Source organism: Poromitra crassiceps, assembly GCF_964638095.1.
Source record: "Poromitra crassiceps genome assembly, chromosome: 27".
In the NCBI taxonomy this organism is placed as follows: domain Eukaryota; kingdom Metazoa; phylum Chordata; class Actinopteri; order Beryciformes; family Melamphaidae; genus Poromitra; species Poromitra crassiceps.
The window spans coordinates 18,573,697-18,588,696 of NC_139650.1; the positions used below are offsets into that span (position 1 = coordinate 18,573,697).

General features: G+C 47.4%; 1 protein-coding gene across 1 annotated transcript in view; it reads right to left on the reverse strand.

Moving 5' to 3' along the window:
• The window catches only part of chd5 (chromodomain helicase DNA binding protein 5), a gene marked incomplete at both ends in the record, with an annotated part of 114,215 nt that overhangs the window by 78,129 nt on the left and 21,086 nt on the right, over positions 1 to 15,000 (reverse strand). Inside the window, one exon of the mRNA XM_083661822.1 lies at positions 1,660 to 1,811. Within this exon, the coding sequence (XP_083517948.1) occupies positions 1,660 to 1,811 (152 nt within the window). The remainder of the gene's footprint in view (positions 1 to 1,659; positions 1,812 to 15,000) is intronic.

A 15,000-nucleotide genomic window follows, 5' to 3' on the forward strand; every position in this document is an offset into this window, starting at 1 on the left:
GAGCGATACAGGAGGAGTCTCACTGAGAGCAATGCTCTCTTTTTCAGGAGCCCTGTTCACATTCACACACACATTCACACCTGGAAGCTGACCAGTACAACCACAGTCTGATCTGCTGCCACTGAGCAGCTCCACTGGAGCGGTTGGGGTTAAGGGCCTTGCTCAAGGGCACGTCAGTGGTGGTAATGAGGGAGGGGCAAGCGCTGCCTTTTCACTTTCCCCACACAGATGTATCCTGGTGGTCGCAGGCATTGAACCGACAGCCTTCCGGTCACAAGCTCGCTTCACTAACCGTTGGGCCACGACTGCCTCACAGTGAGTAAGTGAGTTGCTGAGTGATGAAGTTCCACCATTGGTCGGCCGTGGCACGTGGCACACGCACACACGGTGTGAGTTTGGTGCATGCGTGCTCTCCTGACCAGACAGGGCAGGACTCAGTCCGCTCAGACAGTGCTGAAGCTGTAGCCTAGCCTGCAGCTAGCTAGCTGGCTGGCTGGCTATCATGACAGCCATGACAAGAGTATCATAAACAAATGAGATTAAAATGTGTCAGATGATGGTTTTGTACAAAGCTACATTCAACAACAGACAAGAGTTCTGCTAGCGTTAGCTGCTAGCGCTAACTGGTATTCGGTTAACTACAGATCGCTAGCTGACAGGAGTCTTGAGACACACACACACACGCACGCACGCACGCACGCACGCATGCACGCACGCACACACACACACACACACACACACACACACACACACACACACACACACACACACACACACACAGTGAAACATGACAGAAAACAACCAAGGGGACTGTGGACTGAGTAGCTTTACTGCTGCCTGCTGTAGCTAGCTAGAGTTAGCTAGCTACAGCAGGCAGCAGTACACACACACACACACACACACACACAGTGAAACATGCCTTTACTGCTGCCTGCTGTAGCTAGCTAGAGTTAGCTACAACGAGACAGGAAGTAGGGCGGGTTTGCCTTCAGAGTTAACGCGTAAGTTGTGTCACGTTTGAGAAAAATGTGAGAATCTGGGCTGTGCAGAGTAACATAAATGTTAGAGAAGTGTATCAAAGTATAATATAAACACATGCATCGTCCAGCTAGATTCCCTATAGTCTTGTTGTATTTTGGGGCCTTCTTTGTCAGGTCCCCCTTGAAAAGTAGATTTATGACCTCAGCAGGACTAACCCAGTTAAATAAAGGTTAAATAAGAGCTACATAAAACTGTCGCTCCTGTTAGTGCCGGGAGCAATGTAACCCTCTGACTCCGTGTCTAAATATCACAGACTAAACGGGAGACGCTCGGCTGTCACCGCTCTCACAGCTAGCCTGGCACACACACTGCCCTGCTGACCTACAGCCACCACCACAGGCACCGATCTGCACTCTAAACTGGCACCTGGTGCCCACAGCTTACACACTGGCACCCGTGAGCACCACGCTGCCAAGCACCCCCAAGCCTGAGACAGACAGTCCACTGCTTCTCCTTTAGATCCAGCAGCCACAGAAACACCTTGGATCCGGGCAGAAGAGAGATGAAAAGAGCAGAGAATACACGGCAGAGAGAGCTGCAGCCAAAAGCCCTGGCAGGCTGCTCCGAGCCCCCTACAGGTCACAACAGATGGTGCGAGTGGAGTGAACTCCCCCTTACCTCCTTTTTCCTCTTCTTCACTTTGGGCATCTTCCCCTCTTTGATCTTCTTGGGCTTCTTCTTCTTCTGTTGTTTGAGGGAGTCGTCGTCGGAGAAGAAGCTCTCGAGGGGAACCAGGGGAACGGCCCGGCGCTCGCCCTCCTCATCCTCATCTGGACACGGACACAAAAACACAAACTGCTCAGGAATATCATATATAGCTTTATTTATTTATTTGATTTAGTACTCGGGATGAGAAATTAACAGTATCCATCAACCAAGTGTGTGTGTGTGTGTGTGTGTGTGTGTGTGTGTGGGGGGGGGGGGGGTGTGTGTGGGGGGGGCTGGGTCTGTCAGCTACTTTGGCACGTAACAAGCTCGTACTTTGTCAAAAGCAATCTGGCCCATATACAGTATACAGTAGGCTGTGAAACTGAATGTGAAGTTTTTCAGAGTGGAGTTACTTTCCTGCTGAAAGATTGCAATCATCTGCTGAAAGAGACGTGTCGTACATCATAAAATGACACAAGAACAGATCTGTTCAACATTACAGTATGTCTTTTGCTTAAAGGGACAGTTCACCCCAAAATACATGTTTTCTCTTACTGTAGTAGCCTAGATCGTTTTGCTAGATAATAGATTGTTTTGGTGTGAGCTGCTGAGCTTTGAAGATATGGGCCATAGTGTGAGCTGCTGAGCTTTGAAGATATGGACCATAGTGTGAGCTGCTGAGTTTTGAAGATATGGACCATAGTGTGAGCTGCTGAGTTTTGAAGATATGGACCATAGTGTGAGCTGCTGAGTTTTGAAGATATGGACCATAGTGTGAGCTGCTGAGTTTTGAAGATATGGACCATAGTGTGAGCTGCTGAGTTTTGAAGATATGGACCATAGTGTGAGCTGCTGAGCTTTGAAGATATGGACCATAGTGTGAGCTGCTGAGTTTTGAAGATATGGACCATAGTGTGAGCTGCTGAGCTTTGAAGATATGGACCATAGTGTGAGCTGCTGAGCTTTGAAGATATGGACCATAGTGTGAGCTGCTGAGCTTTGAAGATATGGACCATAGTGTGAGCTGCTGAGTTTTGAAGATATGGGCCATAGTGTGAGCTGCTGAGTTTTGAAGATATGGACCATAGTGTGAGCTGCTGAGTTTTGAAGATATGGGCCATAGTGTGAGCTCAGGGCCGATTTTACACTTCATGGGCCCCTGGGCTATTCATCTCTGCAGGGCCCCCCCTTCAAGCGGAAGTTTGCGGAAAATTTGAGTATTTTTTTTTAACCTTTTTTAGCCGTATATATCTCATTTTAAATCAACATTAGGATTATACTGTTGTGATGTCATTATTCAGTATCTTCTCCTTTTCTCACTAACTTTCATGTCACCACCTGCTCTCCTGTCAGCATTCTAACTTACAAACACAAACTGTAGGTTTAGCCATCATGTTCTTTCATAAACAGCCTGATTGGAAAGAAAACATTGCCACTGAGATGTCACAACAAGCACTTTTATTATTATTATTTAGTATTTATTATTGCTGTTTTTATTACAGTGCACACACACATTCTCACAATTATTGCACAAATCAATCAAGCAGTATTCAAGTCTGTTCGTACCTGAAATGTCTTCTTCCTGACTTTTGCCGTGGCAAAGCCTTTGACTAGAGTGGTGAAGTCCAATGTTCTAACAATGTCACTTTCCAATGACATCAATGTCAAGTGGGTGAGCCTTTCCTCCTCTCGCTGTTCCGACCTCCCCTCTCCCAGCCCCCATGCCTAAACCTAACCTCCCCCAGACCCTAACCCAAAACCTAACCTCTCCCACCCCCACGCCTAAACCTAACCTCCCCCAGACCCTAACCCAAAACCTAACCTCTCCCACCCCCCACGCCTAAACCTAAGGTCGGCATTGCGAGTGGTCGGCATAGCGGGTGGACACCCTCTCACAGTGGATGTTATTACTCTGCAAAAATTTTTTAATGGCGTCAGTAAAAAAAAACATTTTTTGCGACAGGGGGCCCAAAAAAAATACATCAAGGGTCCCCCCCCCCAATTTTTGTTTTTTTTTTGGGCCCCTTGATGTCCCGGGCCCCGGGCTTCAGCCCGGGTAAGCCCGTTGGTAAAATCGGCCCTGTGTGAGCTGCTGAGTTTTGAAGATATGGACCATAGTGTGAGCTGCTGAGTTTTGAAGATATGGACCATAGTGTGAGCTGCTGAGCTTTGAAGATATGGGCCATAGTGTGAGCTGCTGAGTTTTGAAGATATGGGCCATAGTGTGAGCTGCTGAGCTTTGAAGATATGGGCCATAGTGTGAGCTGCTGAGTTTTGAAGATATGGGCCATAGTGTGAGCTGCTGAGTTTTGAAGATATGGACCATAGTGTGAGCTGCTGAGCTTTGAAGATATGGGCCATAGTGTGAGCTGCTGAGCTTTGAAGATATGGGCCATAGTGTGAGCTGCTGAGCTTTGAAGATATGGGCCATAGTGTGAGCTGCTGAGCTTTGGAGATATGGGTCATAGAGACGTCTGCCTTTAATCAAATACAATGGAACGTTTCGTTTCGTGGTGCTCAAAGCGTAAAAAAAACTCAACAGCAATGTCCATTTCAAGAAATCATGACCCGGTTACTCAAGATAACCACATAGTGTACCTTGTTGTGAGCAGTTCCATGTAGGAACTATTTTCTTTTGACCAAACTACAGCAGCTAGCCCGCTAACTATTGTCTTTCGACCTACCGCTAGCGAGTGTGGGGAAAAAAGAGTTCCTACAAGACACTGCTCACAACAAGGTCTGTGGATTATCTTTATCTGATTTTTATCTCCGACCAGCAGCTCTATAGGTCACTGTGTCGGTTGGTTGGTTCATAAAAAAGTGCATTTTGGAAATTTGCATATCTGGTCGCAGCTATTGTAAATTCACTCTTCAATTCTTAAATTCACTCGTGTTTTTGGCGCTTTGAGCACCACAAGCCGAGTGTCACCCAGTTGTATTGTATTGGAGAGAAGGCAGACATATGGCCGATATCAAGCTCAGCTCACACCAAAACGATCTAAATCGATAAATATCACTACAAGTAAGAGAACAAATTCATATTTTTTTCAGGTGAACTGTCCCATAAAAAAAAAAAAAGATGAATCAATAACCAATCTGGAGAGTAGGGTTGTCCCGATCCGATCACGTGATCGGAAATCGGGGCCGATCACGTGATTTTCAACTGATCCGGAATCGGGGGGAAGAGATCGGATTTTTATGTATAAAAACGTCACAAAACAAATATGGCAATTCTCACATTTCAGTCATCCAAATAAACCACCTGTCATTTATTTTATCATTGCAATTTGTCATATTCATCGTAAACACGAGCCCTCTTGCGCAGCAACACACGCAGTTTTAACTTTAGTAGTGGGGAGTGAGCATTAATAAGAAGCGACAACTAATCCAGTGCAACAGCGCACAAGAGATCGGCCATTTTGGGGCGCAACAAACCTCTCTGTGCTATTGTCCTGTTGTCTGCGGCGCCACAATGGCCACGGTTCTCTTGTGAATTGTCGCTTCTTTCCTTCCATACTCTTTGTTTAGTGTTCGACTAGCCACACATCAAAACGCGATAAAACATACAAAAACACATTTCCAATCATAACTAGATGGTCGCACAGTGGCTAAAACAGAAATAGTCCGTGAGCCAAAGGCTGTTTTTTTGATGAACCTTGTTTCGTCGGATAAAGTTTTTTTCTCTGCTGATTCTTGTAGTTTGGGGGTACCTATTCAAAATACAGGAGGGTGCCCGGTGAGTACCCTTGAGCATTTTTAGATATTAACCCCTTAAGTGCCAAAATCCCCTTAAAAATAGGGATTTATGAGATTTCATGCAAAATCCTCAAATCAAATGCATCAAATTAACTTTCTCCAATGTTTATTCATAAAGGAGCAACGAGGTCATGTATAATGTAGCCTATTTGATTCCCCCGCCCATGTGCCCCCCCCCACCTCCGACCCCCAATAAAAACATGCAATTAGCAGAGGACTTTTAGTCTGATAAATCAATCCTAGGTGTTGAAGCGGTGCAGGTCAGACCCTTCTCCCACACTCCCCTCTCTCTGGCACTGTGTGTGTGCATGCGTGTGTGCATGTGTGTGTGTGCGTGCATGTGCGCGTATGTGCATGTTTCACCGGCTTTGAGCCGTGGCACTTTCTGTCTCCACTCTCAATTCCTTGTACAGCCGAGGGGAGGGCTCTAGGTGCACTGTTGAAATCCTGTGCACACATCTTGGCAGGGGAGTCTCTAGGGAGTGGCCAGGGGTGGCACTGCCCACCCCTTAAATCTAATTTGGCCACCCCAAAATCCTGAGGGTGCTGGCCAACAATACTGTCTTTCAGAGGCTGTAGCGGGCTAATCTTTAAGCTAGAGTGACGTTAGGCTAAATTTTGGCCAGGGAAAACCTTTCTACATCCTTCCTAAATGCCAATCAGTGCCACCCTTGCTTGAGTCTGTGCCCCACCTGGGCCACCCCACTCAAAATGGCTGGGACACTGCATCTCGGCTCAGACACATCTCGCCTCAAACAGACACACATGTCACTTATAGATGTGGCTGCGCTGCTTAAAGCGTCTTGGGGGGTATGCACGCATTGATGAGTTTTGTTGGGGCTTTATGTTCACTGATGGCTGATAGTGGGCTCTCTGGAGTTCCGGTAAGAAATTTCCAGAAAGCAGATGACCTGATGAGAGCCTTATGAATCAGATTGTGAGTCAGACCAGAACAGCCAAACTTTGGGTTTAGGTCTTGGTGAAACCAATGATGCTGATGCTGATGTCATACATCTGGGCTGAACGTGAGGGTGACTGGCTTCTCCATCTGACCACATTCCAGAAGATGCTTACCTACTACTTTGCAGCTGGCCATGTCAATCATGTCTGGTATGGCCTCTACTATCTTCGTTCCATGGAGGAGCTTCCTCCACAAAGGAATTTTCTCCAGGGGCAGCATGTGATGTGACACATTAGTGGAATATGGAATGGCCTGTGGATCAACCAGTTCATAACCACTTTCATGAGGTACGGCCACAGTGATGGAGGGATCATTGGAATAACCATGAAGCCAGAGGCACTGAAGATCTGGGCTCTGAGCCACCACATATGCTGCAAGATTGAATCAGACATGAAGGAGATGGAAGATGATGAGACAGATACTACAAAGGTTCATCTCTATCACAAGGAGGAGGCTAAAGCCATGGGTTAAGCAGTTGCCAAAGTCAAGGACAGGACTGGACTTTGTCAGAAACTGGAAACCTGCCTCCATCCATTGGATTCCAACGAACATCCAGGGGCAAACGCATCGTGAACATCAAGATCACCAACACCAGTGACAGTGCCGTAATGATTGGGGAGGCAATGTTAGAAGATTTTGAGAAGACCTGGCCAGAGGGATTTTACAACACCATCTCAAACAAAGTAAAGACAATGACAACAACCAAATCAATCCAAGTTGACAACTCCACAATTTATGACCTAAATGCCATCGATTCAAGGGTAATCACACTGTTGTCTAGGGAGGACGAGGACGGAATGCAATTTGTAAATCCAAGTCTACACTGAAGAAGTCATTCCAAGTCAAAATCTCCAGGAGGAATGCCAGTGTCATTGATGGATCAGCCCTTCTTTGGACATCCACTGGCCAGCTGATGGCACCATAGCCGATTTCATCAAAAATGATAAGACACGGCTGAATTCATACCTATCAGACAGTGATGCCTACCTCATCTTTGGCAGCTACTCTGATTACAATACTGTATCAAGTCCATCACCCGAGAGGTCACAGAGACAAGGCTCACCTAGAAACACCATCTCTTAGCTCTTATGTGAGGAACTGACCCAGGAAGGTTCAGCTTTTCCATCTACAGAGGACAAGCAAACACAAGTTGGTGGTGACAGGGGAGGAGCCATGTGACAGGGGAGGAGCCATGCCCCATTGAGATCAGGTTGGAAGAAAGAAGGAGCCAATGATCTAGAAAATCGACGGGAAGAAACTGACACATCATTGTCCAAAAGGCCCTGAGATGTGCTGGAGAAGCCCATCAAATCTCAGTGGTTTCTGATGACACAACACAGTCTCACAGAAAATTGTATAATACCAACGTTTTGGACCAACGTTGCTATTTTACAATTTCGGCTCGAAAATTGTAAAATAGTAACGTTCTGAGATTTTAGGGTTAGGATTAGAGTAGGGGGAGGGGTTAGAAACAGAAAATCTCCGTAAAACACGCCCAAACCACGCCCACCGCTGTAGACACATACGTTACCATTTTACAATTTCTTAGCCGAAATTGTAAAATAGCAACGTTTGTCCACAAACGTTGCTATTTTACAATTATTTTGGAGATCGGGTTGGATGACACAGACTACTTCTGACTACTTCTTCACCATTACCATCAGGAAGGACTGGATGTACACCACACATCATGGAATCGCCCCACAAGGAAAGGGCAATAGCGGACATCAAGTCAACACTGGCCAAGCATTCACAAATTGTGAAGAACCTTTTACCAGCCCATGCCATATTGGGATGTGACACTGTAGCGTCTTACTATGGGTTGGGAAAAGGCTCTGTCATCAAAGTCCTCAAAACTGTACGAACTACCTGCTATTAGCAATGTGGGTGCACCGTTCCAGCAGGTCCCCGACCAACCACTGCCTTCATCTCAGCCTGTTCTGGTTTAAATGAGAGCACAGACATGTCACACACAAGGCTACTTGTCTGGGAGGAAAAGAAAGGGAAAGGACACATGTCTGCTCCAAACTTAGCTGCTCTACCGCTAGCGAATGAAGCATTAATTGAGAATGTTAAGAGGGCCCACTTTCAAGCAATATATTGAAATATCAATGTAAATCTGCCACTAGCATTGAACACTGAGGAATTTTGATGGAAAAAAGGACACATGCAACAGGTCACTGAGCCCAACCACTCTACCAGAAGATTGGAAACTTGTCCCAGACTACATTTTGGAGATGATCAGGTGTGGCTGCAAAACCCTTTTAACTCCAATAAGTGCAACTGTGGAGTGCCTGGTTTGCCATGCACAATGTTCTGTGCATGTTTCAGGGTAGGATGCACAATACCCAAATAGGCTTAACTACACCATCAGACCATCAGCAGCGAAATGTGCCCTTCACACCTCCCAATGTGTATCATCTACTCTGAATCTCTACATGCGAATGAGCAAAGGCTCAATGGATGTTCTCATCCAGCACAACCCCTATAGTCATAAACAGTTGGTTTTGCTGGCACGGCCTAAAAGGGTTAATATTATTTAATGTGGAATGAGATACATTGTACATGACCTCCTTTATGAATAGACATTGGAGAAAACAAATTGGATGCATTTGATTTGAGTATTTTGCATGAAATCCCATAAATCCCTAATTTTCTGGAATTTTGGCACTTAAGGGGTTAATATCTGAAAATGCTCAAGGGTACTCACCGGGCACCCTCCTGTATTTTGAATAGATACCCCCAAACTACAAGAATCAGCAGAGAAAAAAACTTTATCCGACGAAGCGAGGTTCAACCCCATGGCTCCCGGACTAAAACAAGACGTAACGTTAGTTAGGGATCATGATTAAACTCACCTAGGAGTCAGACTAGGAAGAAAAGCCAGAAGTGTTCTGCACTGCCTGCATCATCAGTAAAGTTCCCATAACGAACATGTATCTTTTTGTTGTCCGCGTTCCGTCTGTCTTGTGAATAAAATCTGTCCTCCATGTTGTCAGAAGAAGTGGCCGGACTGCACTCGTCTCCCAGATAAAGTTTCAATCATTTTAATCCACACTGACTGTCCTCAGTGACTCTCCATGTTGTCTCACTTGTAAACAGAGCTTTGCACCCCGCCCCCATCTAGCAAGCATGCTTCATTCTGATGTGGCTCATTGGCCGAAACTCGAAACAAAAGCAGACAGCCGTGAAACGCCGCATGCAAATGCATACCAGCCGTGTCCAGAGATAGCCTAAGACAGTAATTTCTCTCTCAGAGTCAGTTTTTATCTTACAAAATATACCTATTTACTGATTCTAAAATGACTCCATTTTATGTGGAATGGATAGTCCTCTTCTTTGTGTACTAATGGGGGGGTGGAACCTTTTTCACAAAACAACCTTTCACCTTAAATTGCTAGATTTCAACATGGCGAGTTTGTAGTGAAAAAAACAGTCTGTGTCATATTTTTTATTTTGTTATTTTGTGCTGCACCATTGATAAGCTGTAAAGAGATTTTATTTTGTTTACTTGGTTTAAAACCAATGCTGCACTAACTGAGTTGTGGTTGTGATAAAAGAGCCGTACAAAGATGTCATATTGGTTGGTTAAAATAAAAACACTTAAACACTTAAAAGAAAGGAAAAAAAAGCATCCAAGTTGTCCCAACTTGTTGTCGCAACTATTTCTGCAATGCATTGCAGAAATATCGGATCGGGACTCGGTATCGGCAGATACTCAAAATCATATGACTCGGACTCTGACTTGGAGGCAAAAAAAGGTGATCGGGACATCCCTACTGGAGAGCTTCTGGCAAAATGAGCCAGAGCATGCAGATCAACTTTCCCAGTCAAAACACAAACAGCCCCCCGCGGCCCCGCCCACTGTAAGCTCCCTCCAGGGCCCCGCCCACTGTAAGCTCCCTCCAGGGCCCCGCCCACTGTAAGCTCCCTCCAGGGCCCCGCCCACTGTAAGCTCCCTCCAGGGCCCCGCCCACTGTAAGCTCCCTCCAGGTAGTGTCATCTAGTAAGAGAGTGGCGTCAGCGGAGGACCAAAATGCAAGAATCATTAGCCAATGAACAGCCAGGAATGGGTCTCGCGCTACTTTTGCATGCTAAAATAAAGCCGATAATGTACAATTTGATTCATTTCAAGGGATGAAAAACCCTTTCAAAGTACAACACTGTCTATTTTGATGCAACTCGACAGTGCTGCTTTTTTTACTGAAGAGTTCCACTTTCTACTTCCTGGAAAAAAACTGGTCCATTGGAGTGAATGGAGATGTCGGAACTCTTCTATTATACGGCTCTGGCTCCAGGGCCCCGCCCACTGTAAGCTCCCTCCAGGGCCCCGCCCACTGTAAACTCCCTCCAGGGCCCCGCCCACTGTAAACTCCCTCCAGGGCCCCGCCCACTGTAAGCTCCCTCCAGGGCCCCGCCCACTGTAAACTCCCTCCAGGGCCCTGCCCACTGTAAACTCCCTCCAGGGCCCCGCCCACTGTAAACTCCCTCCAGGGCCCCGCCCACTGTAAGCTCCCTCCAGGGCCCCGCCCACTGTAAACTCCCTCCAGGGCCCTGCCCACTGTAAACTCCCTCCAGGGCCCCGCCCACTGTAAGCTCCCTCCAGGGCCCCGCCCACTGTAAGCTCCCTCCAGGGCCCCGCCCACTGTAAACTCCCTCCAGGGCCCCGCCCACTGTAAACTCCCTCCAGGGCCCCGCCCACTGTAAGCTCCCTCCAGGGCCCCGCCCACTGTAAACTCCCTCCAGGGCCCTGCCCACTGTAAACTCCCTCCAGGGCCCCGCCCACTGTAAGCTCCCTCCAGGGCCCCGCCCACTGTAAGCTCCCTCCAGGGCCCCGCCCACTGTAAGCTCCCTCCAGGGCCCCGCCCACTGTAAACTCCCTCCAGGGCCCCGCCCACTGTAAACTCCCTCCAGGGCCCCGCCCACTGTAAGCTCCCTCCAGGGCCCCGCCCACTGTAAGCTCCGTCCAGGGCCACAGAGGTATTAGCGGGTGTATCTTCTGCCTTGAATCTCTCCTGCTTGCTGGACTAAAGCCACGTGCTGCTGGTTGTCACTGTCTCAAAGCTGCTGTACTGTGAGCATGCTGAGTGCTGAGCCTCAATGACACCTCAATGATGCCAGAGTGGGTCAGAGAGGAGGAGGTAAGAGAGACGGCCAAACAATACATCACTACAAAGAGGCAGACACACACGCACGCACGCACACGCGCACACACACACACACACACACACACACACACACACACACACACACACACGCACAAGCACACGCACACACACACACACACACACACACACACACACACACACACACACACCTCTCTCTGGGTCTCACGATTCAAAGGTCAGGAACACCCCCCTGTGGCGTCACCTGGTCTCGGATTTCCTACGCTGATCTTGGGCGAATCACACCATCCCCGACCTAAAAATCCAAGATGCCAGGTCTGCACTTCAACAGTAGTGACAGTTGTAATACTGTTTATTAGCACTTCTGTCTTATTTGTCTCATTAAATCAGTCATACACACAGTAGCCCTACTGTCTAACTTCTATCTGTGGACAAGTTGCTACAGTGTGTGCATGTATGCGCAAAATGCATTCTGTTTATCAACTGTTATTGCTAACAATGGCTAGCCTGGCTAGAGCTAACCCTGGCTGGTTTCCCAACTGTTTTAATGGAACGCGGTCAACTCGGGTGTGATGTCCCTCAATTGGGATATTCCTAGTTCCCAGTACAAAAGGAATGCCCCATAACTCTTCTGCTTTTTCCCTCTGTTGTCCGGGCACTCGCTAAAAACATGTCATTTCATGCCTTTGGTGTGCCTGATTGGATTGGGTCATCTCGTCACTTTTCCATGACTTTACGAGTCACGACAACCTTGACCATAACCTAATTATAACCTAATTATAACCTAATCATAACCTAACTGTAACCTAACCATAACGTAATCATAACCTAACCATTACCTCAGCGACCCCGGGCCTAAACCCAACCACCTCCTCTGTTGTGAAATGGTGTGTTCTAAACCCATCTCATCTGTGATGAAATGATGTGTTCTAAACCTACCTCCTCTGTAGTGAGATGCCATGTTCTAAACCCACCTCCTCTGTGGTGAGATGCCATGTTCTAAACCACCTCCTCTGTGGTGAGATGGTCTGTTCTAAACCCACCTCCTCTGTGGTGAGATGTCATGTTCTAAACCCACCTCCTCTGTGGTGAGATGGTCTGTTCTAAACCCACCTCCTCTGTGGTGAGATGGTCTGTTCTAAACCACCTCCTCTGTGGTGAGATGGTCTGTTCTAAACCACCTCCTCTGTGGTGAGATGTCATGTTCTAAACCCACCTCCTCTGTAAGATGGTCTGTTCTAAACCCACCTCCTCTGTGGTGAGATGCCATGTTCTAAACCCGCCTCCCTCTGTGGTGAGATGCCATGTTCTAAACCACCTCCTCTGTGGTGAGATGGTCTGTTCTAAACCACCTCCTCTGTGGTGAGATGGTCTGTTCTAAACCACCTCCTCTGTAGTGAGATGCCATGTTCTAAACCCACCTCCCTCTGTGGTGAGATGCCATGTTCTAAACCCACCTCCTCTGTAGTGAGATGTCATGTTCTAAACCACCTCCTCTGTGGTGAGATGTCATGTTCTAAACCCACCTCCTCTGTAGTGAGATGCCATGTTCTAAACCCGCCTCCCTCTGTGGTGAGATGCCATGTTCTAAACCCACCTCCTCTGTGGTGAGATGGTCTGTTCTAAACCACCTCCTCTGTAGTGAGATGCCATGTTCTAAACCCACCTCCCTCTGTGGTGAGATGCCATGTTCTAAACCCACCTCCTCTGTAGTGAGATGTCATGTTCTAAACCACCTCCTCTGTGGTGAGATGTCATGTTCTAAACCCACCTCCTCTGTAGTGAGATGCCATGTTCTAAACCCGCCTCCCTCTGTGGTGAGATGCCATGTTCTAAACCACCTCCTCTGTGGTGAGATGGTCTGTTCTAAACCCACCTCCTCTGTAGTGAGATGTCATGTTCTAAACCACCTCCTCTGTGGTGAGATGCCATGTTCTAAACCACCTCCTCTGTGGTGAGATGCCATGTTCTAAACCACCTCCTCTGTAGTGAGATGTCATGTTCTAAACCACCTCCTCTGTGGTGAGATGGTCTGTTCTAAACCCACCTCCTCTGTGGTGAGATGTCATGTTCTAAACCACCTCCTCTGTGGTGAGATGCCATGTTCTAAACCACCTCCTCTGTGGTGAGATGCCATGTTCTAAACCACCTCCTCTGTGGTGAGATGTCATGTTCTAAACCACCTCCTCTGTAGTGAGATGGTCTGTTCTAAACCACCTCCTCTGTGGTGAGATGTCATGTTCTAAACCACCTCCTCTGTAGTGAGATGCCATGTTCTAAACCACCTCCTCTGTGGTGAGATGCCATGTTCTAAACCCACCTCCCTCTGTGGTGAGATGCCATGTTCTAAACCCACCTCCTCTGTAGTGAGATGTCATGTTCTAAACCACCTCCTCTGTGGTGAGATGGTCTGTTCTAAACCCACCTCCTCTGTGGTGAGATGCCATGTTCTAAACCCGCCTCCCTCTGTGGTGAGATGCCATGTTCTAAACCCACCTCCTCTGTAGTGAGATGTCATGTTCTAAACCACCTCCTCTGTGGTGAGATGGTCTGTTCTAAACCCACCTCCTCTGTAGTGAGATGCCATGTTCTAAACCACCTCCTCTGTGGTGAGATGGTCTGTTCTAAACCCACCTCCTCTGTGGTGAGATGCCATGTTCTAAACCCACCTCCTCTGTAGTGAGATGCCATGTTCTAAACCACCTCCTCTGTAGTGAGATGACATGTTCTAAACCACCTCCTCTGTGGTGAGATGACATGTTCTAAACCCACCTCCTCTGTAGTGAGATGTCATGTTCTAAACCACCTCCTCTGTGGTGAGATGGTCTGTTCTAAACCCACCTCCTCTGTAGTGAGATGCCATGTTCTAAACCACCTCCTCTGTAGTGAGATGACATGTTCTAAACCACCTCCTCTGTAGTGAGATGCCATGTTCTAAACCACCTCCTCTGTAGTGAGATGACATGTTCTAAACCCACCTCCTCTGTGGTAAGATGGTCTGTTCTAAACCACCTCCTCTGTGGTGAGATGGTCTGTTCTAAACCCACCTCCTCTGTAGTGAGATGCCATGTTCTAAACCCACCTCCTCTGTAGTGAGATGCCATGTTCTAAACCACCTCCTCTGTAGTGAGATGTCATGTTCTAAACCACCTCCTCTGTAGTGAGATGCCATGTTCTAAACCACCTCCTCTGTGGTGAGATGACATGTTCTAAACCCACCTCCTCTGTGGTGAGATGCCATGTTCTAAACCACCTCCTCTGTGGTGAGATGGTCTGTTCTAAACCCACCTCCTCTGTGGTGAGATGCCATGTTCTAAACCCACCTCCTCTGTAGTGAGATGCCATGTTCTAAACCCACCTCCTCTGTAGTGAGATGACATGTTCTAAACCCACCTCCTCTGTGGTGAGATGACATGTTCTAAACCCACCTCCTCTGTGGTAAGATGGTCTGTTCTAAACCCACCTCCT